Below are 21,826 nucleotides of genomic sequence, written 5' to 3' on the forward strand. Positions count from 1 at the left end.
TGTGTTTTAAAGCTCCGTTTCCAAGCACCCTGCTCCCCCTTTTTCTCTTGCTCCAGAGCTTTCCCTGTGAAAACCTGCTTTTTAAAGCTCAAGTGAAGCAAACAGCAGTACTGGTTTTCTGCAGATTGCTATTTGTTCCAGTTCAGAGCTAAAGAGTAGGTTTTCTCTGATTCGTGCCTAGGAAGCACCAGGCAAGCCAAAAACCACCCGTACAGCTGCTTTCTAGGCCCAGCAGAAGTGTTTTTGGACCCTTAATCCACAAACTTGTGTCTCAGCGAACAACCCAGTGAGTCTCTTTTCTCTCTCACACACAGAATCAAGGCCTCCAAGTTCAAGGGTATGCCCCCAGCTAGACTTTTAGCCTCCTGTGTCCTTTTGAAAAGAGAAATTAAACTCTGTTGGGCACAGCATACTTTCTGTTAACTCTGCGTAGCTGAAGAAGGCTTGGGACTGGAAGGGCTATGTCTGCAAGGCTGTGGGTGCCAGTGGGTCCTCTGCAGCCGGAAGGCAATTCAGATGGGGCTGGGCTGGGCTGCAGCCTCCCACAGAAGCTCCCGGGTTTGACACCCACACCAAGCTACAGTCCTTCCTCATCCAAGCAAGTCACAGCTCTGGGAAGGAAAAGAGGGCTTCTGAAGAATGAACTCCCAGGCAGATGCTTCCATGCAAGGAGGACCATACACACCACTTTGAGCTCCATGGAGAAAAAATATGGGGTATAAATGCAATCAATCAATCAATCAATCAATCAATCAAGTCCTTCTAACTTTTGTGCTATCAAGGCAACACTGAGAGGGAAGGCAGAGGAAGCTGGGAGGCAGCACCTAACTTGCCCCATAGGATTGCTGTGGTGGGGATAAAACAAGGCCCAGGAGAACTTCTACAGACACCCTGCTTAGGGCTGTGCAATAAATAGTTGAAGACTGGTATTGAAATAAAATGTGATAAGTGTTTCAACAAGGCAATACGCCAGTAAACAAAAGGAGGTGGAGAATTAATAGCTTCCCAGCTGAACAATGCTTTGCAGATACTTTGCAGGCAATGTAAACAAAGAACTGGAAAGCTCTTCTTTCTTTCATCTCACTCACACACACTGCTGGGGAAAAAAGCAGGAAGAGTTTTTATTTTCATTTTCTGGTGGTGTTTATGTTGTTGGTTCCCCTAAGTAGCTTTCCTCCATATTAATAAGGAATGGTGGGTTTTTTATTTATTTAAAGAAGCCTAAGTCTTTGCTTGATTGCTTGCTTGCCCTCCCTCTTTCCCTCCCTCATAAAGGTAAAGGTAAAGGGAGCCCTGACCATTAGGTCCAGTTGCGGACGACTCTGAGGTTGCGGTGCTCATCTCGCTTTACTGGCCGAGGGAGCTGGCGTACAGCTTCTGGGTCATGTGGCCAGCATGACTGGCGAACCAGAGCAGCACACAGAAACACTGTTAACCTTCCCGCCGGAGCAGTACCTATTTATCTACTTGCACTTTGACGTGCTTTCGAACTGCTAGGTTGGCAGGAGCAGGAACCCCGTCACAGGGATTTGAACCGCGGACCTTCTGATTGGCAAGCCCAAGAGGCTCAGTGGTTTAACCCACAGCGCCACTCATGTCCCATCCCTCCCTCATACCCTTTGATAAGAAGGGAGAGATTGATGGAATGAAGTCTTAATGGAGGGGAGAAGATTTGGCTGGCAGCCTTATGCTTATCTAGAAGGTTGGGTACCTTGTGAGAATGGTGGGGAGGGCGTTTTTCAGTGAGCAACGCAAGCAAATGTGTGTCTGCTCACAAGCAAGCCCTACTGAATTCAATGAAGCTTACTCTCAGGAAAGTAGAAGTAAGTTGGGGCTTATGCATGCACAGATTCCACTTAGACCTCTGAGTGTGGAAGCAGATGCAGCTTTACTAGTAAATCACTGAAATAAGTTGAAAATATATAAATGGAAGTTTATTTAAGATTTTTTTTTTATTAAATCTACTACTTCCTTACATTTTAAGGCCCTCCACCACTGCGGCGAAGTATGGTGGGACCCTCTGCCGCCATGGGGAGGTGTGACAAGGTCCTCCTCCGCTGCAGATATATATCGGGATATTTAGCGGTGATATATCGCAATGTTGAAAACCAGGTATCGCCCCGCCCTAATCCCGCTGAGCTGCTGGGAGGAAGGCGGGTTGCCATCTTTCGAAGAGCGAAAAAGAGGAGCCCTTTGCCGACTCCTCCTTTCGCCAGAAGAGGCCCGGGGGCCCCACGCGGCAGGCGGGGGCGGCGGGCGCGCTCCTGCTCCTGCTCCCGGTTGCGCGTGACGTGGTCTCGGGGCGGGCAGCGGGAGGGAGGAGCGAAGGAGGCGCCGCCGAAGCCGCCCGCCGCCGCCCGCGCTCCTCTCTCTGCTGCCCGGCGGCGCCCATCCAGGCGGTGAGTGCTCGGGGGTCCCGCGGAAGGGAGATGGGGAGGGGTCGCCCCCCCGGCCCGGCCCGCGGCTTCGGGCCCCGCAGGATCGGAACATGGCGGGGGGGGGGCGGTGAAACAGGACTCCCCCGTCCCGCGAGCGCCGTCTGTTTCGCCAGGCACATGGCGGCCCTGATGGGGGAACTGTCCAGCCTTGTGCGCGGAGAGATGCGCTGCCTTTGGAAAAAGCTGCGGGAGAAGTTGAGTCGAGAGCAGAGGCCTTTTGCTGCTCAGGCCGGCCAAAGCGGCGCCCCCCCCCCCCCCCGTCTTAGGCCGTTTGGCATCTCCGACCTGGGGCGCGGGGGGGGGGGCAGACACGACTGGGCTGCGCTTGAGCTGCTCCTACCCTCCAGGCTGTTGGTTCCTGCACTGGTGGGGATGCGAGGGGGGGGGGGAGGAGAACCCTGGTACCTGGTACTCGGCCACCCACGGGTGTGGCTCCAGGCCCCCCCCCCCCACGGGTGCCCCCAGCCTGGACACCTTCCCTCTCTCCTGTCTGGCCTTTGGCTTCCTGCTGAGCCCGCCAGCCTTGAGGAGAGTGGCTTGTGGGGCCAGGGGGGTGGCTTGGGCAGCTTTCAGGGCCTGCTCTCATCCTGGGGAGCCTTTTCTGGGCCTTATCAATAAAGGATTGTCCAGCTTGAAGAAAAGGGTTTTTCTTGGGCTACACAAGTTGTGGGCTAGGAACTTGTGTGGCCTTATGTAGGCGACTTCCTCTCTCTTCCCCTGCAGTTGGGCAGGAACAGGGTGTGCTGCTATGCAGCCTGAATGGGACACCCGCCTTCCTGTGTGAGAGCAAGAGGCTCAAGCTGAAGGTGGTCACCAATGCGCCGAGGGAGCGAAGGTTGCTTGTGCGCATGACCCCGAGGCCACTGCATGCTCCTGTCTCACCGCTAACTGATCAGCAGAGGGTGAGGAAAGTCACAGGACAATGGCCTGGGGCTAAAGGAGGAGCTGTAGCTGGAGCAAAGGTTCCAGCCAGGTGCCCCAGGGAGAAGCCCACCAAGAGGACTGCCCCACCTACTGGTCCCCCAGCACCTGCTCTTCCCAGGTAGGCTGCTTCTGACCCCTGAGGTTCCATGCAACCATTGTGGGTGGCAGGTGTGGATAGACCTCTCCTTTTCAGAAGCCACCCAAGGCAGAACCACCAACACATCAAGTGACAGGGAGGCTCTGTTAGGTAATTCTGTGTAGGGGCACATGTTTCAAGGGCTAGGATACATTTTTAAGCAGGGTACTGGGAGTTGTGAGGAGACCCCCATTCCCCTCCCAGAGCTACAATTTGCAGAGTACTGTATTTTTTTGCTCTATAAGACTCACTTTTTCCCTCCTAAATAGTAAGGGGAAATGTGTGTGTGTCTTATGGAGCAAATGCAGGCTGTGCAGCTATCCTTGAAGCCAGAACAGCAAGAGGGAGGGATTGCTGCTTTCACTGCGTAGCAATCCCTCTTACTGTTCTGGCTTCTGAGATTCAGAATATTTTTTTTCTTGTTTTCCTCCTCCAAAAACTAGGTGCGTCTTGTGGTCTGGTGCGTCTTATAGAGCGAAAAATACGGTAGTTTAACAGCCTCTCCCTCTTCATAGGGAATTTTAGATGGCAACATAGTGCTTTAAGTAGCGTTTTTGTAGTGGTATCCTAGTGCTTCAAATGTATGGCATGAAAGTGGCTCTCCTCTGTCTTGAATTTGCCATCCGTTTCTTAGGATGACTCCATAGTATTGTGAGAGGGAGATAAACACTCTCTCTCTCTCTCTCTCTCTCTCTCTCTCTCTCTCTCCATAGCTGCACTACAGGCAACACCATCTTTTTCTTTGCTAAGAAGCCCCAAATTATTTTGCTTTCCCTTGAAGGCAAGGAACTCTTTCAATGTTTCTTCCACCTTTGCAACATCCTCTGTTAGACTCTGGGATATATTCTCTCTCTCTCTCTCTCTCTCTCTCTCTCTCCCCCCCCCCCTCTGTTTCTTAAAACTATTTTCCATAACATACTGTATATGGGAGGATCTGATTTCATAGCCAGTATGCTTACAATTAACAATGTGCACTATGAGAATTTGAAGGAGAAAAACATTTTCCTTTTTATTCCGTATCTCCAAATGATTTTCATTGTTTGGGACAATCCCATTAAACAAGAGCAGGTTGAATCTTACTTCCCTCCAATGATTATTATTTTTTCAACTTAAGAGTCATGATCCTAGTCCTCATGGGTTCAGGGCTACCCAAGTGGCTGTGGTGGTGAAAATAAGTGCCTGACAGGCTGCTGTTGGTGAGGTGAGGGTGCTGGTGGGAGAAAATGGGGTACAGTATAGATAAGTGTAGAGGAAGCAAATCCTGTGCCAGGATTGTACTTTCCTGATGAAAGATGCCTGGGACCTTCTCCTCTCCTCCTGTCTTCACATCACGTGCTCCCCCTCCCACTTTGCCGTGATGCTGTTCCCCAGTTCTGTGGCTGCCTTGTTCCAGGCCATGCTCTTGGCCTAGCCAGCCAATACAGCTTACAGGGTCTCGGGTATCAGCCATTTCTGATGGAAACACTGTTTGCCCTGGTAGCTCCCAAAGCCTTCTGCTCCTTTTGTCTTTCAAAGAAGATGAGACTGTGACCTCAGCCCTACAGCGTGCAGGACACCCATCACTTTCGTTTTAATTGCTGCTCTGAAACTTTCATCCTTTGGGAAACAGCCCTGTGCAACCCAGAAGCTTCCTCGCAGGATTCTGACTGCTTGCCGTGCAAAAAGGGGTAGTGATGGGGGAGGAGCTGATGCTTTAGCTTCACGATGCTGCACTTCCTCTGCCTTGCGGATATGCTGTTTGGGCTTGGCTGGCCTCCAGAGGAAGCCTCTCTGAAGCTGAGTGTGCAGCGGCTGCCTTGCTGCTCTTCTGCAGGAGGCCATTTAGCAAAAGCGGTGTCTTGGATGGAGTGAGCTCCATGAAGCCAGGGGGCTTGTGGAGAGTGAGTGAGCAGCTGGCTGCCAGGGGGCTGTGGTGGGGCAAGCCACTTACACAGCAGACGTGCCCAGGGCCTCCCTGGCATCATCTCAAATTTCAAATTTATTTACGGCTATTAGCCCATAAAATATGTACAAACCTAAAAGCACAGAAACATAAAAACCAATACATCTAACAACAGAAGGGGAACACCACGATGCAAGGGTGGGTCATTGAGCAGTGACAAATAACAGCTTGGGGCCCGGAAAGATCCAAGGGACGGTTCACAGAAAAAGGAGAACTGGAGACGAGATCCGTCATGCACTCTCATCATAACTGTCCGATTAGTTTTTGTTGTTGATGTTGTTTTTTGGTGGTTTTTGTGTGTGAGATAACCGCATTCAGGAATCTCGCCACCTGCAGAGTTACAGAAGGATCTGTATCCTGCAAAAGCAGTGCGGCATGTGACTCAACAGGCCTGCCAACCAAGCGCAGTAAAGCAGGACCCAGGAATTTAGTCCTGGCTATGCTATGTAAGGGACAGTTGAACATTATATGTGGAAGTGATTCAACTGTTTTCCCGTCACACTCACATAGCGGAGACACCAAACCCTTGGAAAATCTGTGGCTCAGCAGGTTCGATGGAAAAACATTGAACCTTGCACGAATAAATGCAAGTCGGTGTGGTACAGATGAAAGAGATGACATATATGATGGAAGGCCAAGTGGTGGGGTTATTCCATGATACCTGGGGGAGCAGACACCCCCACCCCTGGAGAGGTTGTGTTGATTTTCAATGTCTGCTAATCTTTGCTCGATAAGGCTTTTGGCTGAGCGTAGGTTCATCTTTAAGGAGTCTGCTGGGGAAATTCCGATGCTCAGAAGTTTGGCATGGATTTTTCCTACCCACGGATTAACAAAGTCATCCCGCCAGAGGCACTGAAAGAGGTAATGGTCGGGAAGCCTATGCCAGCTGGACAGCCAGTAGCCAAAGACTCGCTTCCAGATGACAGTCTCCAATGATGCAGTCCTTAGCTCCAGATGTATGGCTGCATTGCTCACACACATGGGGAGTTTCAGGAGGCGACGGAGAAACTGATTCTGCAATGTCCCCAGCGATGTTAAATTGGACCCTGGGGCCCAGAGTGGGGCAGCATAACAGAGGGTGGAAACCACTTTTGCGTGGTACACCTTCAATGCAGAAGGGATGTGGGAGGCTCCGTCGACCGCAAAAAAATGGAGTAGAGTGTAAAGTATTGTTTTCCCTTTGTTCAGTAAATACTGTATCTGTGGCTTCCAGCTTAGGTTGTAGTGAAAAAAGACTCCCAGCTATTTAAATTTGAAAACCTTTTCTAATTGGACTCCATCTAACTTCCAGCTGTAAGTTTTCCGAGACCTGGTAAAGACCAGTACTTTAGATTTTCCATGATTAATTGTCAGATGGTTGAGTTTGCAATAAGCCGCAAAAACCGACTCTAGTGTAGGAAAGGATCGTTGCATCGTCAGCATATAGGAACAGAGGGCAGCGAAAATCAGCTAGGCGGGGGGCATGAATGTTGGCTTGAGACTCACTCAGAAAGAGCTTCATGTCGCTAATAAACAAGTTGAAGAGGAGTGGGGCCAAAATGCAGCCTTGGCGCACTCCTCTATTTATTGGGACCTCGTTGGATAGGTTTCCCGCCGGTGTGAGTCTCACTCTAGCCGACGACCCGTGGTGTAATTGGGTTATAAGCCATAACAGCCTTCTATCTATGCCCCATCTCTCTAATTTCTTCCATAGACAGTTTCTTGGGATACTGTCGAAGGCGGCCTTTAAGTCTATGAAAGCGACACATAGGCGCCCCCGACTCGGGGCAGAATATTTTCTGGCAAGATGATACATAATTACCATATGGTCCGTGGTCGAATAATTGTTCCTAAAGCCCGCTTGCTCATGGCCAATCAAATTTGAGTCGTATGCCCAATGGGACAGCTTAGACAGCAAAAATTTTGCATAGATTTTCCCGATGATAGACAAAAGGCTGATGTTCCGGTAGTTCTCTGGGTCAGCAGGGGGACCCTTTTTATGGACTGGTACGATCACGGCCTCCTTCCATGACCTAGGGATAAGCCCCGTAGAATTAATTGCATCAAAGACTTTGGCCAGAATTTCAGCCCACCACCTCGGTTGCGCAACAATAGCCTCAGCAGGGACTAGATCCGGCCCAGGGGCTTTGCCCGTTTTCAGATCTAGTATCAAGTCCATTATCAGCTCTGGGTTGGTAGAGGGCCACAAAGGTAGATGGTCGGCTCGGAATTCCGTGGATGAGTTGGATTCCTCTGCCAAAGAGAAATATTTACTCAAGAATTGTTCCCATGTGGGCGCAGGGATAATCGCCAGTGGGTACTTCCTTCCTCTTTTGTTTATCAGAGCCCAAAATTCCTGTGGTCTGCGGGATCTAGAGGCCGCAATCAAGGCTCGCCAACGCTTTTGGTAGCATTCGCGTTTGGCCAGCTTTAAAGTCTGTTTGTATGCTCTTTTGGCTTGTAAATAGGAGGGTGGTAGAGCCTGGGCATTAGAGTTTTTGTATTCATTATAGATAGAATGAAGAAGGGATCTTGCTTGTTTGCAAGAGGTGTTAAACCAAGGGGCCCCAGTACTGCAATGCGCCACTTTCGCCTTTTGAGGAGGTGATGTAAAAAAAGTGGTAAGGTTTGTTATAAGAAGGTTAAAAAGTTTCAAAACCGAATTGAAGTCTTGTAAATCAGTAGTTACTTGAGGTAGATAGGCAATGATTTCCCTATGAAAAAATTCCTGGTATTTTTGGGCCACAGCCTCCGACCATTTGATCCCTCTTATTTTGGTCGATGCTGAGGTTTCCAGAAGGACTGAGTGTTTATAGTCCTTCTGGCACCGGAACAATGACAAAGTGGTCACTATTGGAAGGTGGTCACTGAAATGTTGGTTTTCAACTTGGAAGGAAAGTACATTAACGGCCAAATTTGCAGAGATCAAGAAGTAATCGATAACACTGTTAGATGCTAGTCCCAGGTGAGTGAACTCCCCCGGTATGTCGGGGGGGAAGGTGCCGTTCAAGAAGACTAGATTCAGGCGAATGGCCATTTGGTAAAGGGTCACTCCTGCTTTGTTTACTCTGTTGTCCTTTGAAGTTCTAATTCTGGCATGTTCCAAGTCAAAGTTGTCCAAGCATGGGGGAGTCCACCGTTTGGACTTGGTTAGTAGGTCCCAGTTTGTGGCAATACGAGCATTAAAGTCTCCCCCAATTAAGGAGTACGAGTTAGGGCATTTGGTATGACATGACAATAGGTGATTTTCAAATGATTCCCATCTCCAATCAAGATCAGGTGCAGAGCCTTCAGGGGGGTGGCATCATCTCAAGCTGTTCCACGTTGTCACTTGTGTGCCCAGGGGAGCAGTTAGGTGATGCATTGCTGGGCTGGCACACTTGATAACAGCAGTTCAGCTTGCAACATTTCTATTGCTCTTTTGTGACGCCAGGCGTCATGGAAATTCCAATAGCAAACTCAACACAACCATTTCCAACTGATGTAGATTTATATTGCCAACTCTCTTGATAATGGGGGATTTAAATTCAATTGAGCCTCTGTTTGCATTTCTGCAATTTGCTCTAGTGATTTCAAAGCCTGATTTTTGTTTGTTTGCCCCCATCATAGATGGATATGGCCTGAGGAGGTGGGGTGTCTTTGTATGCTGTGCTGCATTTTCCCAAACCTTCATAATCAGCAGTTGCACCAAATCCGAACTGTACCATCAATGAAACACTGTGAGCTTTGGAAAGCAACTCTTAGTTCACAAGGGATTTGGAATAACCACTGTACTGTGGGTGGATTAAATGCTGCTGCATCAGCAGGTTATCTCCTGAGCTTGTGTGATTTTTGGTCATTTTGCAGTGGAAGAGACATGGGTTCCAGCGGAGACTCTTGCCTGCTGGACAGGAAGACTTCTTTGCCAAACAGTAAGAAAAAAAGGAATGATCTGCACACAGCAAGCAGGACTTTCAGCTTGTGTATTTATTTTTTAAATAATGTAGCTTATTTGCAGGTGGATATTTTGAAACATGGGCACGCACTCATGAACACTTTCTGATGTCTCTTGAGAAGTCACTGATAGACATGCGCCAGTGTTTTAATTGCCTGGGATAGTGATGGCCAATCTTGGTATTGTTCACCTGACCTGTTTTGTTGGGGGTTGGGATGCCTCCATAATGAAATCAGAGCAATCCATCAGTGAATGCTTCGTAAATATGGAGCATGTGTATTTGAGTTTGGACTTGATATCCCGCCTTTCACTCCCCTTCAGGAGTCTCAAAGCGGCTGACATTCTCCTTTCCCTTCCTCCCCCACAACAAACACTCTGTGAGGTGAGTGGGGCTGAGAGACTTCACAGAAGTGGGACTGGCCCAAGGTCACCCAGCAGCTGCATGTAGAGGAGCAGAGACGCGAACCCCGTTCCCCAGATTAGAAGACTACCGCTCTTAACCACTACACCACACTGGCTTGCAGATGTGCATCAACTTATGGCAAACCCAGACCAAGAGAGAGCTGCAATACTTGCAAGCGTGAACTCTCTCACACAGACTTACAAACAAAACCTGAAAATATTTTTGAGGAGGCCAGCAGGTGCCACATAAAATTGCTCTGGGGGCCAAACCCAGCCCCTTTCCTGGTCCATGTCTCCTGTTTCTATGTCAGATTGGGTTCATGCCCATCCTCTGGCCAACTCCATCACTAGCAAAGTGCCACAATAGCTGGTTGTCCCAGTTCCACTGCAGCTGTGTTGGCATCCCTTCACCCTCATGTTTCCTCCTGGTGTTCCCTAATTTAGAGTCAAGGAGGAAAGCAGCAGGTATTGCCGCACTCTCTGTCTCTGTCTGGCAGTAGCAGGGATGGAGGCATCAAAGAAAGGGCTGCTCAACAGGTCACGGCGTAGCCAAGGGTTGCAGCCCTGAAAATTAGCAGATACTGAGGGCTTCTCCACACTTACCTTTCCTCCACACTTTCCAGGCACAGCCCACGCTTTGAGGCTCCAGGTCTGAGTGTTCTTTTTTTGCCCCAGAGCTTTCCACATGAAAAACACAGAAATGGAGGAAATAGCAATCTTTGGAAAACTTGAATTGCTCTTTGTTGTGCTTCAGCTTCAGACAGTAGGTTTTTGAGGGGAAGGCTCCAAGGCAAAAGCGAGAGAGCACTGGGACACAAAACTTCAAAGTGCGGACCATGCAGGAAATGGTGAACTGAATGAGGAGCTCACCAGGTAGCCCAGAGATGGAGAAGACGTTGGCCCTCCATATGCTGTGAGACTTTTAACTCCCATCAGGCCCAGTCCACAGGGCCAGGGTAGAGGATGATGAGTGTTGTTGCCCCTCAAGATCTGGAGAGCCACAAATGCTCAGCCCATCTGTAGGCCAATTCCCATGGGGGTGTCCACAATGGGAGTTCATTGCCACCTGTTTTTTCCCTACCCTCTTTGGCGGTAGGTAACTCTCACTGTTTGGTTTCTGCTCTGTGAAGGAGGACACTTGGAATATGCTGGGGGGGGGCCTCTGGTGGGCTTGGATTAGACTCTTTAACTGTCCTCTCACTTTGTAAGCCAAGAGGCCTTAACTTGGACCTTGCGTGGCAAACACCTTGCCTGCATCGTGGATGGTTCTCCTGTGGGCAGAGAGCAATTTCTCATCAGCAGATGATCTGGGTTGCTGCCCACCTTCTACAGCTGTCAGTAGTTTGGACTGCCTTGCATGTTGTTGGATGGAGGGTGCTGCCTTGAAGCAGAAGGTTACAAAGGCAGGGCAGCCTGGAACTCGGAGGGAAAGCTGTGCCCATAAAAAGTTCCAATCTTGATCTCCAGGCAGGGCTGGAAACGTCTCCTGTCTGAAACACTGGAGCCCCGGCCTCTGTCCTTGTAGACAATATGGAGCTAGGCAACTCCAGGGCACAATTGGTTATAAGGCAGTGGGGGCCTTTGGCCCTTACCTGCTTGTGGGATCTCTGCCTTCCCTCAGCAATCTTCCCTCAGCAATCCCAGAGTGCCTGGCCTCGTCTCATGGGTGGCAAAGCAAGTGGCATATTCCACCTTGGCAGGCTTGGTGGTGTGCAGAACATCTGCAATCGAAGACAAGCTTCCTGCTGTCGTTTCCCTCCCCACCATCTCACTCGCTCCTTCTGGAACAGGAGACTTTTTATTAAAGGGAAAAAGCCTTGCACAAATTTATTACTTCCAAAATGCCCTGGAGTTTAAGCCGGATAATGAAATGCCCTTCTGATCACAAAAACTCCCCAAGGCAGTCCACAACTGAGTGCATTTGCACTCAGCAGCATCTGTTGAATCATTGCTGATTTTATTTAAACCTTGCTGACGAAGAAGCTGGCGTTTGTTCTGCCATCCCTGGTGAGGCGCTTTGTAGGAGTGCATGGAGAACGTCCAAAGGGTCCTCTCCTATGAATATCTCTCTTGGCAGTGAACTGCACGGCTCAGAATTTCCTTAGCAACAAGCACATGTGACAGTTCTAGAGTATCTCCATCCATTTGAACTACTTTTTGAAAAGTCTGTAAGGCCACAAGAACACGTGGCCACAAGAACATAACCCTTTACTACCTTGTTTGCAAGTATGACACCAGGGTTTAAGCAGATAGATTTGGAGACGTGCTGGACTACACAGTCAGCCCTTCTGCTCCTCCAGCTCTTGGTAAAGGAGCCTAGTTTACAAGTTGGGACGGATCTTGCGTTAATGTTCTCTCTTTCGGGGGGGGGGGTGCGATTGCAGGAGAGATTCAGCAAGAGCGAGCTTATGCTTTCCCGCTTTCCCTAGTCTGCATCTTCTCCCAAGGAACATGCCCACCTGCCATTCTCCCCAGCCAAGCTCCGTGATCAGAACCAAGGCCTGCTTGCAGGGCATGAGGGACTCAGAAACAGCAATTATGGGGGAGAATTGGTGGCAGGATGTAAGGTGACACACCTCTCCCTTTCTCCCCTCTGAGTCTCCCCTGAGTTGGGAACATAGCTCAGGGGCAAAAGTTCCCAGGTTCATTTGGTTAGTAGCTTTAAGACTGCAGCCTCAGTTTATTTTTGTTTCTCTCTGTGTGTAACCAAGAAAGTGAAGTTGAATCACTCATGAGTGTGCATCAACTAAACACGTGAACTATCCCCTTAGAAAAGCATTGTGATCTGAGTTTCTGGGAGGAAATGAAATGCATAGTAAATAAATTGACATGTCTTCTGCTTTTTAACTTTTCTTAAGTTTCTTCCAGTGGTGGTGCAGTGCTGAACACTGCTCCCTGTGTAGCATTTGATCAGTGATGGCTGTTGCAAATACACAAGTCCTGTTTGATATTGCGGCCATATATGTATACGTGTGTTTAGGTGTAAGTGAGTGCGTGAACTCACCCCAAATAATGCCTTAGGTCCAAACTAGGTTCCGTGTCAAATGTTTCTTTGCAGAATGCAGGTTTAAATCGCTCCCCTGACACTGCTGTTTGATGGTGTTTGTGCGAATCTATAAATAAGAGGAGGGAAGGCTGCTCATGGCTGAAGCCCTTTAAGGGATGTTTATGTCCCCTGCTTTGCTTCACTTTGTACAACATGGCTGCCCCAGGTTGCCATGGTGACAGGCTTATTCTGTGGGCTGCGCATTTGAAGGGTCCCTTTTTTAAGATGGGGACAAGTCAGTGCCTGCCGACACCACACTTTAACCTGGGGTAGCTTCCACCAAAAACATTTAGATTGCCTTGGGCCATTTGGAGTGAATCTGTAGTTGTAGAAAAGCCCCAATGATGAGCCATTTAGACAATAGTTATTTGCCTCCCGTTCTAACTCAAGTGGAAATTTTATGTGTTTTTTTAAAAATTGCCTCTTGTAGGATAAATACACTTTTTGCTACATTTTCCACACACTGCTACTCCTTGGCTGGCCGTCTAACATGTGGTAACATTGGCAAGCGACCGAGGGCATCAGGGAAATCTGGCCTTCAGAATGACCTCTAGCGAGATGAGGGCTCTTATCATGTGTCCTTCTTGCAGCTTGGGGTGGAAATGATCACATAAACAGCAGCAGGGTATTTATATCTGTTCAACTGGATGCATAATTTTGTGGAACTGGAATGTGGAACCTCTGTAGCTCTCAGGATGTTGGGAGCTGCAGTCCTGCAACCTTTGACGTCCTCCATCCCTGAATTACAGTGTTAAGCTATGTATAAATGGTTCAGCAACATGGCTGCTTGTTTGCACACCCAGCGCTTGGTTTGGTGTTGCAGATGCAAACCCGCTTTTGTGTGGGCTTGTGTCATAACTGCGTGTCTTGAGGTGGGTGGAGGAGGAGCCCAGCTGACCGCTGCTGAGAAACAGCGCCCATGCTGCCAAGAAGGGGAATCTCTTGCTCCTTGTGGCTCCAAGCCCCCCCCCCCCCGCTCAGCATCTGACTGACCTTGTCCTTCTTCCCTCCCTCCCTCACCACCACAGAGAATCTCTCTCCCGCCTGGGTGTTTTTGGAGAGCAAGGAGCAGCTAGCAAGCCAGCCAGCCAGCCACAAAATGAACTTCCCAGACCGAGGTGAGCGCCTGGCTGCCGTAATGGATGTGCTGGCAGTGGGCGCATGAATCCTTGATGGCTCTGCCGGCGTGTTCCCCCTGTTCTCCCCCCCCCCTCCATTTTGTGAGATTAATATTTGATCATGTTCAAAAGCTACCAGAAGCCATTTGGAGCCGGCTTGGTTATTGGCACGGAGGCCCAGCGGAGCATTGAGAGGGAGGCTGCTGTGCAGGGGGGCGGGGGGGGGGGCTGTGAGCCAGAGGGTCTGGCTGGGCAGAGGTAATTGAGTGGGGGTCCCACTTTCTCATGGAGGAGGCTCTAGTCTTGGCTCAGACGGGGGCTCCAAGAGTGGTTCCCTCCAAGAGTTCAAGGGGTCTATTGGCAGCCAGCCTTGGGGGAGTGTTAGAACTGGATGAAGAGAAGGTCCAGAAGGTTCAAAGTGGTTGAGCACCTGCTTTGCATGCAAAACGTCCCAGGTTCAATTCTGGCATCTTCTGGTAGTACTGGAGGAAAATGCTCTTCTGAAAATTTGGATGGCCATTGCCAGTCAGTGTAGACAAAACTAAAGTAGATGGACCGCTACTAAGCAGTTTGGCTCCCTTGTTCTCCCCATAAAGGAATAGAATGCAATGAAAATATTAAGCTAAATGCCCAAAGAACAAGTATCCATCCCTGTCTTGAATGGTTGGCTTCTGTCCTTTCCAGGGAGTCTGTGGCTTGGTCTTCCATCCTCCGAATGCTGAAAGTGGGGAGAGCACCTCCGGATCCTGGGCCCATGTGGATGGGGAGAGGATGCGGGTGACCATGAGGCGGGTTCTTATGGGGGTGGGCTTTGCCATTGCCCTGATGGTCTCTGCCCACCTGGGCCAACAGATGCTGCAATGCCAGCACATACTGGGCCAAGGCGCCAACCGGGGACTGATGCGCCCAGAGAACGAGGAGCTGGTGATGTTGGACTCCAACCGGGTGGAATACCGTTACAGCAAGGAGATGCCTCTGATCTTCATTGGTGGCGTCCCCCGGAGCGGGACTACACTGATGCGTGCCATGCTGGATGCTCACCCGGAAGTACGCTGTGGGGAGGAGACGCGCATCATCCCGCGTGTGCTAGCCATGCGCCAAGCCTGGTCCAAATCTGGCCGGGAGAAGATGCGCTTGGACGAGGCTGGGGTGACTGACCAAGTCTTGGATGCCGCCATGCAGGCCTTCATCCTGGAGGTGATTGCCAAGCACGGAGAGCCAGCCAGGTACCTCTGCAACAAAGACCCCTTCACGCTCAAGTCCTCCCTGTACCTCTCCCGCATCTTCCCAAACTCCAAGTTTCTCCTGATGGTGCGTGACGGCCGGGCTTCCGTCCACTCCATGATCACCAGGAAAGTCACCATTGCCGGCTTTGACCTCCGCAGCTACCGGGACTGCTTGATCAAGTGGAACAAAGCCATTGAGGTGATGCACTCCCAGTGCTTGGAGATTGGGCTCTCGCGATGCCTCCCCATCTACTATGAGCAGCTTGTCCTGCACCCCCAGAAAACGATGCAGGCCATCATGGAATTCCTGGACATCGCCTGGAGCGATGCCGTCCTGCACCACGAGGAGCTGATTGGGAAGCCAGGTGGAGTCTCCCTTTCCAAGTGAGTGTCTGTACTGCAGCCTCGCTGCAGTGCTTGAGATGTGTGCATTCCTGGCACACTGGCCGTCATCTCTGGAATTCACACACAATATGGGATAGGGTGCAGCTGAGTCTTAAGAGCATCTCCTTGGGTGCAGAAGATCCTAGGTTCCGTCTCTGCTGATGGCATCTCCAGAGAGAAAGTCCCCCATGTGGAACCCTGGAGAGCCACCGCCAGCCAGCAGAGACAGCACTGAGTTAGATTTTGCAAGGGATCATTAAAACGTGATTGGAGGGCTCTCCTGTCCATTGAGAATCTGGCATGGGAGGGACGAAGAGCTCCATCTGTCACACAAGGAGCTGTGGGAGGCAAAGCCCCCCTCAAAGCCTCCCTGTATTGACTTGCTTAATTTATATCCTACTTTTCCTCCAGCCCTGCTGCTTTTCTAACTTCATAGCTGTTTCCCCTCCCTCCAGGCTCAGTGTGGAGTTCTGACCTGACCTCCTCGTCTGTTGCTAAACTCACACAAGTGCTTAATTGTTAGTGTTTTCCTGGGTGCTTCCCTGCCTGGGACAGCCTCTTGCTTTGTAGAGCTGGGCTTCCTTGCAAACTACCTTTAAACTTATATAGCCGTGGGGATTGAGAGCCTTGTTGTAACAAGGGCACGCGGTTCAGCTGTGGACCAGAGACAGTGGTGATGACAGGAGGGTTCGGATAGTTAAGCACCTTCTATGAATGCAAGCTTGTTAAAATTAGGTAAAGGTAAAGGGACCCCTGACTGTTAGGTCCAATCGTGTACGACTCTGGGGTTGCGGCGCTCATTTCGCTTTATTGGCCGAGGGAGCTGGCATACAGCTTCCGGGTCATGTGGCCACCAGAGCAGCACACGGAAACACTGTTTACCTTCCCGCCGGAGCGGTACTATTTATCTACTTGCACTTTAATAATAATAATAATAATAATAATAATAATAATAATAATAATAATAATTTTATTTATACCCCACCCTCCCCAGCCAAGGCCGGGCTCAGAGCGGCTTACAAGCAATAATAAAAACAAGATGAATGATTACAACTTAAAAACAAAAATAAAATACAACATTAAAATAATGGAACATTAAAATATTAAAATGTAGCCTCATTGCAGCAGGAGAAGGAAAAGGGGGGGGAGGGAGGGAATCAAATTGGCTCCAAGCCAAAGGCCAGGCGGAACAACTCTGTCTTACAGGCCCTGCGGAAAGAAATCAGATCCTGCAGGGCCCTGGTCTCATGAGACAGAGCGTTCCACCAGGCCGGAGCCAGAGTTGAAAAGGCCCTGGCTCTGGTTGAGGCTAATCTGACTTCCTTAGGGCCCGGGACCTCTAGGGTGTTGCTATTTATGGACCTTGAGGCTCTCCATGGGGCATACCAGGAGAGGCGGTCCCGTAGGTACGAGGGTCCTACGCCGTGAAGGGCTTTAAAGGTCAAAAGCAGCACCTTAAATCTGACCCTGTACTCCATCGGGAGCCAGTGCAGCTTGAAAAGCACTGGGTGAATATGCTCCCATGGCAGAGACCCCGTGAGGAGCCTCGCTGCAGCATTCTGTACCCGCTGGAGTTTCTGGGACAGCTTCAAGGGCAGCCCCGCATAGAGCGAATTACAGTAGTCAAGCCTGGAGATGACCGTCGCATGGATCACTGTGGCCAGGTCGGGGCGGGAAAGGTAAGGGACCAACTGCTTGATGCGGCGAAGGTGGAAAAATGTCGCCTTGGCTGTTGCTGTAACTTGCGCCTCCATGGAAAGGGAGGCATCAAGGATTACACCCAAACTCTTAACGGAAGGCAATGGCACTAATTGGGCCCCCGCAAGAGAAGGGAGTTGGTCCCTCATCCCCATGCCATCCCGACCTAGCCATAGGACCTCTGTCTTCGAAGGATTTAGTTTCAATCGGCTCCCACGAAACCATCCAGCCACAGCTTCCAAGCATCTGGTCAGTGTGTTCGGGGCCGAGTCAGTGTGGCCATCCATCAGCAGATAGAGCTGAGTGCCAGTGCTTTCGAACTGCTAGGTTGGCAGGAGCTGGGACAGAGCAACGGGATCTCACCCCGTCGTGGGGATTCGAACTGCCAACCTTCTTTTTTTTAAAAAAATAATTTTTATTAACTGGCCAATCACATCAAATTAAATCACATCACAAGAACCGCCAACCTTCTGATCGGCAAGCCCTAGGCTCTGTCCCACAGTGCCACCCTCGTCCTGGTTTGTTAAAATTAGCTCTTGCCTAAACCTATGCTAAAAACTTTGAAATTGAAGCGATGAACTGCATTTAAAGCTTAAACTGAGCACTAGGCTTAAACTTCTGTTTGTACACTGAATTTTGTCCTGGCTCAATTGCTGGGGCCTTCTACGGTCATTTAGCAATGGCTACAGTAAAGAGAAGCCAATTAAGGGCCTCACAGTGAAAGCTAGGTACTGTGGAAGGTTGAAGAAATCAAGAGAGAACATGAGCAGGTGCCACCCCTTGCCTCTCTGCTCTAGCCGGTTCTTACTGTTTTCTTGCTATTGTGCAGGATTGAGCGATCCACGGACCAGGTGATCAAGCCAGTGAACACAGAGGCCTTGACGAAGTGGCTGGGGCACATCCCGGCAGATGTGCTGCAGGACATGGCTCAGATTGCTCCCATGCTGGCCAGGCTGGGCTATGACCCCTATGCAAATCCACCCAACTATGGGAATCCAGACCCTCTGGTGATCAACAACACACACAGGGTGAGTGCCACTAAGCCTGTCATCCTTCAGGTGACGGTAGCTGGGTTGTGTGGTTTCCACCAGATCTATGCCCTGTGATAAAAGATCCTGTAGCAGATCAACTTGTCTGACTTTTAGCATTACTAAAGTTTGTGTTTATGGTGCAGCAGTTCAGTAACAACGCATTCTGCTCGAGAACGTGATTTTTTTTTAAAAAAAGAGCACAAAGCCTTCATTTTTCAGGGAAAGGGAAACAACTAGTACAATATCAAGAAAGGCAGCAAAAGTTTTTACTCTCCTCAGGGCTGTAAGATAATGTACTGGTGAAGATTTGTGATCAGATCTCCTGTTTAAATAAATAAGTAATTATGCAGTTGCTGCGGCAGGGAAAGGTTTTCTGAATGTGATCAGAGCAGCTACGCTGATCTGATTCATACCCCAGAAGGATCCAAAGAGCCCCTGCAGTGGTAAAAACACATGCCAGTACTTTCAGAGACAGTCTAGATCAGGGAAAGGGTTAATCCCCATGGCTACCAAGAATGGAGCACTCTCCCCCCACCCCCCCACCCCATGGAAGTACATTAAAGAGTTGTGGGGTGTGGGGTTTAAGTTCCCTGCAATACAAGCTGATCTGGTAGCCTTGATATTTTAAACATTCCAGTTGTGTTAAGTTGGGCAGAATTGGGAAGTGCTTGTCTCTCATTCCTAGCATCCTACTGGCTAAAGGATCCCCATTTCTCAAAGCTAGAAGATACACATATTGTTCTCTATCTGAGCTCTTCTGTGTTCCACTGAGCAGCCAAAGGTGTCTTCCTAGAGGTCAAGAAGAGCCTCTTCCCACTTCCCCCATTTCTCCAGTTCACTTCCTTTCCATTCTGTGATTTGCAGCCTTTATTGTCCTAATTGCAGTCAGTCATTGCATTGCATAATATTGACTAGAATCCAGAATGGGCCAGCATTATTGAGGATAGCCAGCTTCCCAACTGCGCAGAGATATTCTGCAGGTGTAATCACTCATGCCATGGCCAAAGAGCAGCATTCAGAGTGGAGGCGGACTCTGTGAGAGTTGAATGTGAAATCAGAGGTGTGGAAATATTAGGCTTGCAGGGGCCTCACCTGACCTTTTGCTCTTTGCACAGGTTCTTAATGGGGATTTTAAAACGCCTGCCAATCTGAAAGGACACCTCCAGGTGAGTTCCCCTTTCCCAGTCACCTTTCTTCATCTCTTCCGTTCTATTCTCTGTTGTCTCTATGCTTGTGTGTCCCCCCCCCCCCCCCCGCAAGACCCAGGAATGTTTTGGACCCTCCCTCCCAGGCCAGCTACTGAAGAGAAACTGCAAATGTCCCCTTTCCCCCTTGCCTTGATCTTGAGGTTCTGCACTTTGGAACTGAATTGCAGCCATGTTTAGGAGATCATCTGGGACTCTGAAATGTTCTTCCCATGGAGATTCCCCCTTCATTCTCTTCTAATTACACATATTTGTAAACAGAAAAGAAAAAAAGCTCCATCATGGTGAAATGTATAATTCTACACATTTTTAGGCAGCTTTGACTTTTTCTAATTGAGATATCAATTCTGCAGCACATGATATATAGAGGGTTGATTTAATATTTTGGCAGACTAACTTTGCTCCTCCTTGGCCAAGTTTAGAAAGGTAGAGTTCCCAGTGTAAAAAGAGCACAAATAATATGCTATTTTTTCTGTCTTTTGTATTTTTGCAGGGTGCACAAAATACTACTGCTTTTCACTGACAAAGCTAGTGATTTCCAGGTACGTATTTGAGAAGGTGAGCAGATCTTCTTGCCAGGGTAGTAGAACTTATTTCTCTCAATTCGCAGCTTCCCTAAGTTTATAAAAATTAGGAGTGGGGGGATATGTCTGAAAGCTTTGCCTTGTAATCCTAAACTTATATATTTTGAGTGGCAGCACTGGCATTAATATAATAAATATCAATAGTTTGGCATTGAGTTCCAGGAGTAACTTTTTTCTGCCTTCCTCTTTGCCTCATTTAGATGCAAATTGCTTCCCGTTGCTCTGAGGAGGAGAAAATTTGCAACCAGCAACAGTGGAGCTCCGTTATCCAAGCATATTGCTTGCTACTGATATTGCCAAATCAAGTGCTCGTCTGTGAAACACTTTTTGTGTGTGTATGTATGTGTGTGTGCATTTATTTGCCAGGTTTGGACAATTCTGACTCCTTTGTTTGAACACTCCCTGTGGTAAAAGGGTGAAATCTGTGGAAATAAAAGAGAACCACAGAGTATATTGGAGAAGATTTTATAGTGGTCTACTGGGGACCTTTTAAATGTGTCTTGCAATTTTTGTTCTCTAATTTGCAGACCTCAGATAGCTCCATTAATATAACCTCATTACAGCGCTTTTGTCTTACTAGGCAACAATCCCAAATTTGCCTCCTTTTAATTATCTCATTTGTAATTTACAAAAATAAAATAGATTTATTTATTAATTCTTTAATAAATATATGAGGCTGTCTCCAACATGTGGTTGCCTTCCTTTATTTCACCTGAGCTAAGAATGGTTCAGATACAGTATTCAAGTGCTGTAACCACAAAGCCACTCTTTACATAGAAGATTGTTCCTGTTGTCATCATACTGTATTGTAGAAAAGATGTTTGTAGAACATGTTTGTAGAAAAGAGAAAATGTGTGACTGTCTCTGTAGGCACAAGTGCGGCACAGAACTGAATGATAGGCAGGGACATTTCCTGCTTGGCAGGGGGTTGGACTCGATGGCCCTTGTGGTCTCTTCCAACTCTATGATTCTATGATTCTATGACATGTCTATAAAGCTATAGCAGGACTTGGTGACTTTCCTGGTTACTTTGAACTCTTCTTACTTGCAAACACAAGGAGAGTGGGGCAGAGAGAGAGGGAGGGAGGGAGAGGGCTCCAGACTAGGGTGGTCAGGAGGGCCATTTGTTAGGGGCCCAAAGCAGCCGAGGGCCCCTTGCCCTGAGAGTGCTGCCCTTTCTACTTTGCACAGAAGAAGCTCAGGTGCTGCCAAAGATTTGTATGTCCATTTGTATGTCCTGCCTCTTCCAGGTTAAGAGGCCCACTCAAGGTGCTCTGGAGCCAGCATTGCCCAAGAATGTGTGTACACATGGGGAGCACACCCCTATTAAAAAGGGCAAAATAAGGACTTCCGGAGGCGGCGCGAACGGTAATGGCTGCCCTCTTCTAACTGCGGAGAGGGAGCTCCGTTGAGAACGGGTCGTCCGTTACGGCGAAGCGGAGACCCGCATCGGAAATCCGCAGGCAGCAAAAGCCTGCGATCTCGGGACCCGGCGGGCGCCAGGAGCAACCCCCGAAACGTTGAAGGAACCCCGTAAGGGGCTCCGGAACGGGGAGGGGGCAGCGGCGCTGTGGGTCGTTGCGCAATCAACGGTGTGAAGCCACGCTGCTGTTGCCGGTGAGCGCTGACCTCTCTTCCTGGAATTCTTTTTTTTTAAAAAAAAATCTTTTTTATTGAGTTTCACTTATCACATTCACACAAAGAAAAAAAAAAAACAACACACACAAATACAATTAAAGGCACCAAAACAAAAAAGGAAAAAGAAAGGGTGAAAAATAC

At 49.0% G+C, this 21,826-nt stretch overlaps 1 protein-coding gene and 1 long non-coding RNA gene across 3 annotated transcripts in view; one reads left to right on the forward strand and one right to left on the reverse strand.

The window, feature by feature from the left end:
* LOC310834396 overlaps positions 1-21,826 on the reverse strand; it is a 495,679-nt gene that overhangs the window by 408,481 nt on the left and 65,372 nt on the right. The window lies entirely within an intron of this gene.
* On the forward strand, positions 2,147-20,731 carry TPST2 (tyrosylprotein sulfotransferase 2). 2 transcript variants are annotated; one of them, XM_083717872.1, is made up of 7 exons: positions 2,147-2,399; positions 13,830-13,919; positions 14,604-15,529; positions 18,057-18,255; positions 19,374-19,424; positions 19,957-20,005; positions 20,248-20,731. In XM_083717872.1, exons 3-6 carry the CDS (start codon positions 14,691-14,693, stop codon positions 19,984-19,986), a joined length of 1,119 nt encoding a protein of 372 aa, XP_083573998.1. In that variant the 5' UTR covers positions 2,147-2,399; positions 13,830-13,919; positions 14,604-14,690; the 3' UTR covers positions 19,987-20,005; positions 20,248-20,731. The 2 variants fall into 2 exon arrangements, with proteins under 2 accessions (XP_083573998.1, XP_083573999.1); XM_083717873.1 differs by lacking the exon at positions 2,147-2,399 and adding an exon at positions 3,251-3,480.

The sequence above is a fragment of the Podarcis gaigeae genome, assembly GCF_964106915.1.
Source record: "Podarcis gaigeae genome assembly, chromosome: 16".
Classification (NCBI taxonomy): domain Eukaryota; kingdom Metazoa; phylum Chordata; class Lepidosauria; order Squamata; family Lacertidae; genus Podarcis; species Podarcis gaigeae.

Excerpts from the sequence above, each read along its gene's own strand:
- TPST2 (XM_083717872.1), top strand. The coding sequence starts at position 14,691 with ATGCGGGTGACCATGAGGCGGGTTCTTATGGGGGTGGGCTTTGCCATT. Across the intron at positions 15,530-18,056 it reads GGTGGAGTCTCCCTTTCCAA|GATTGAGCGATCCACGGACC; the intron begins GTGAGTGTCTGT and ends GCTATTGTGCAG. Across the intron at positions 19,425-19,956 it reads ATCTGAAAGGACACCTCCAG|GGTGCACAAAATACTACTGC; the intron begins GTGAGTTCCCCT and ends GTATTTTTGCAG.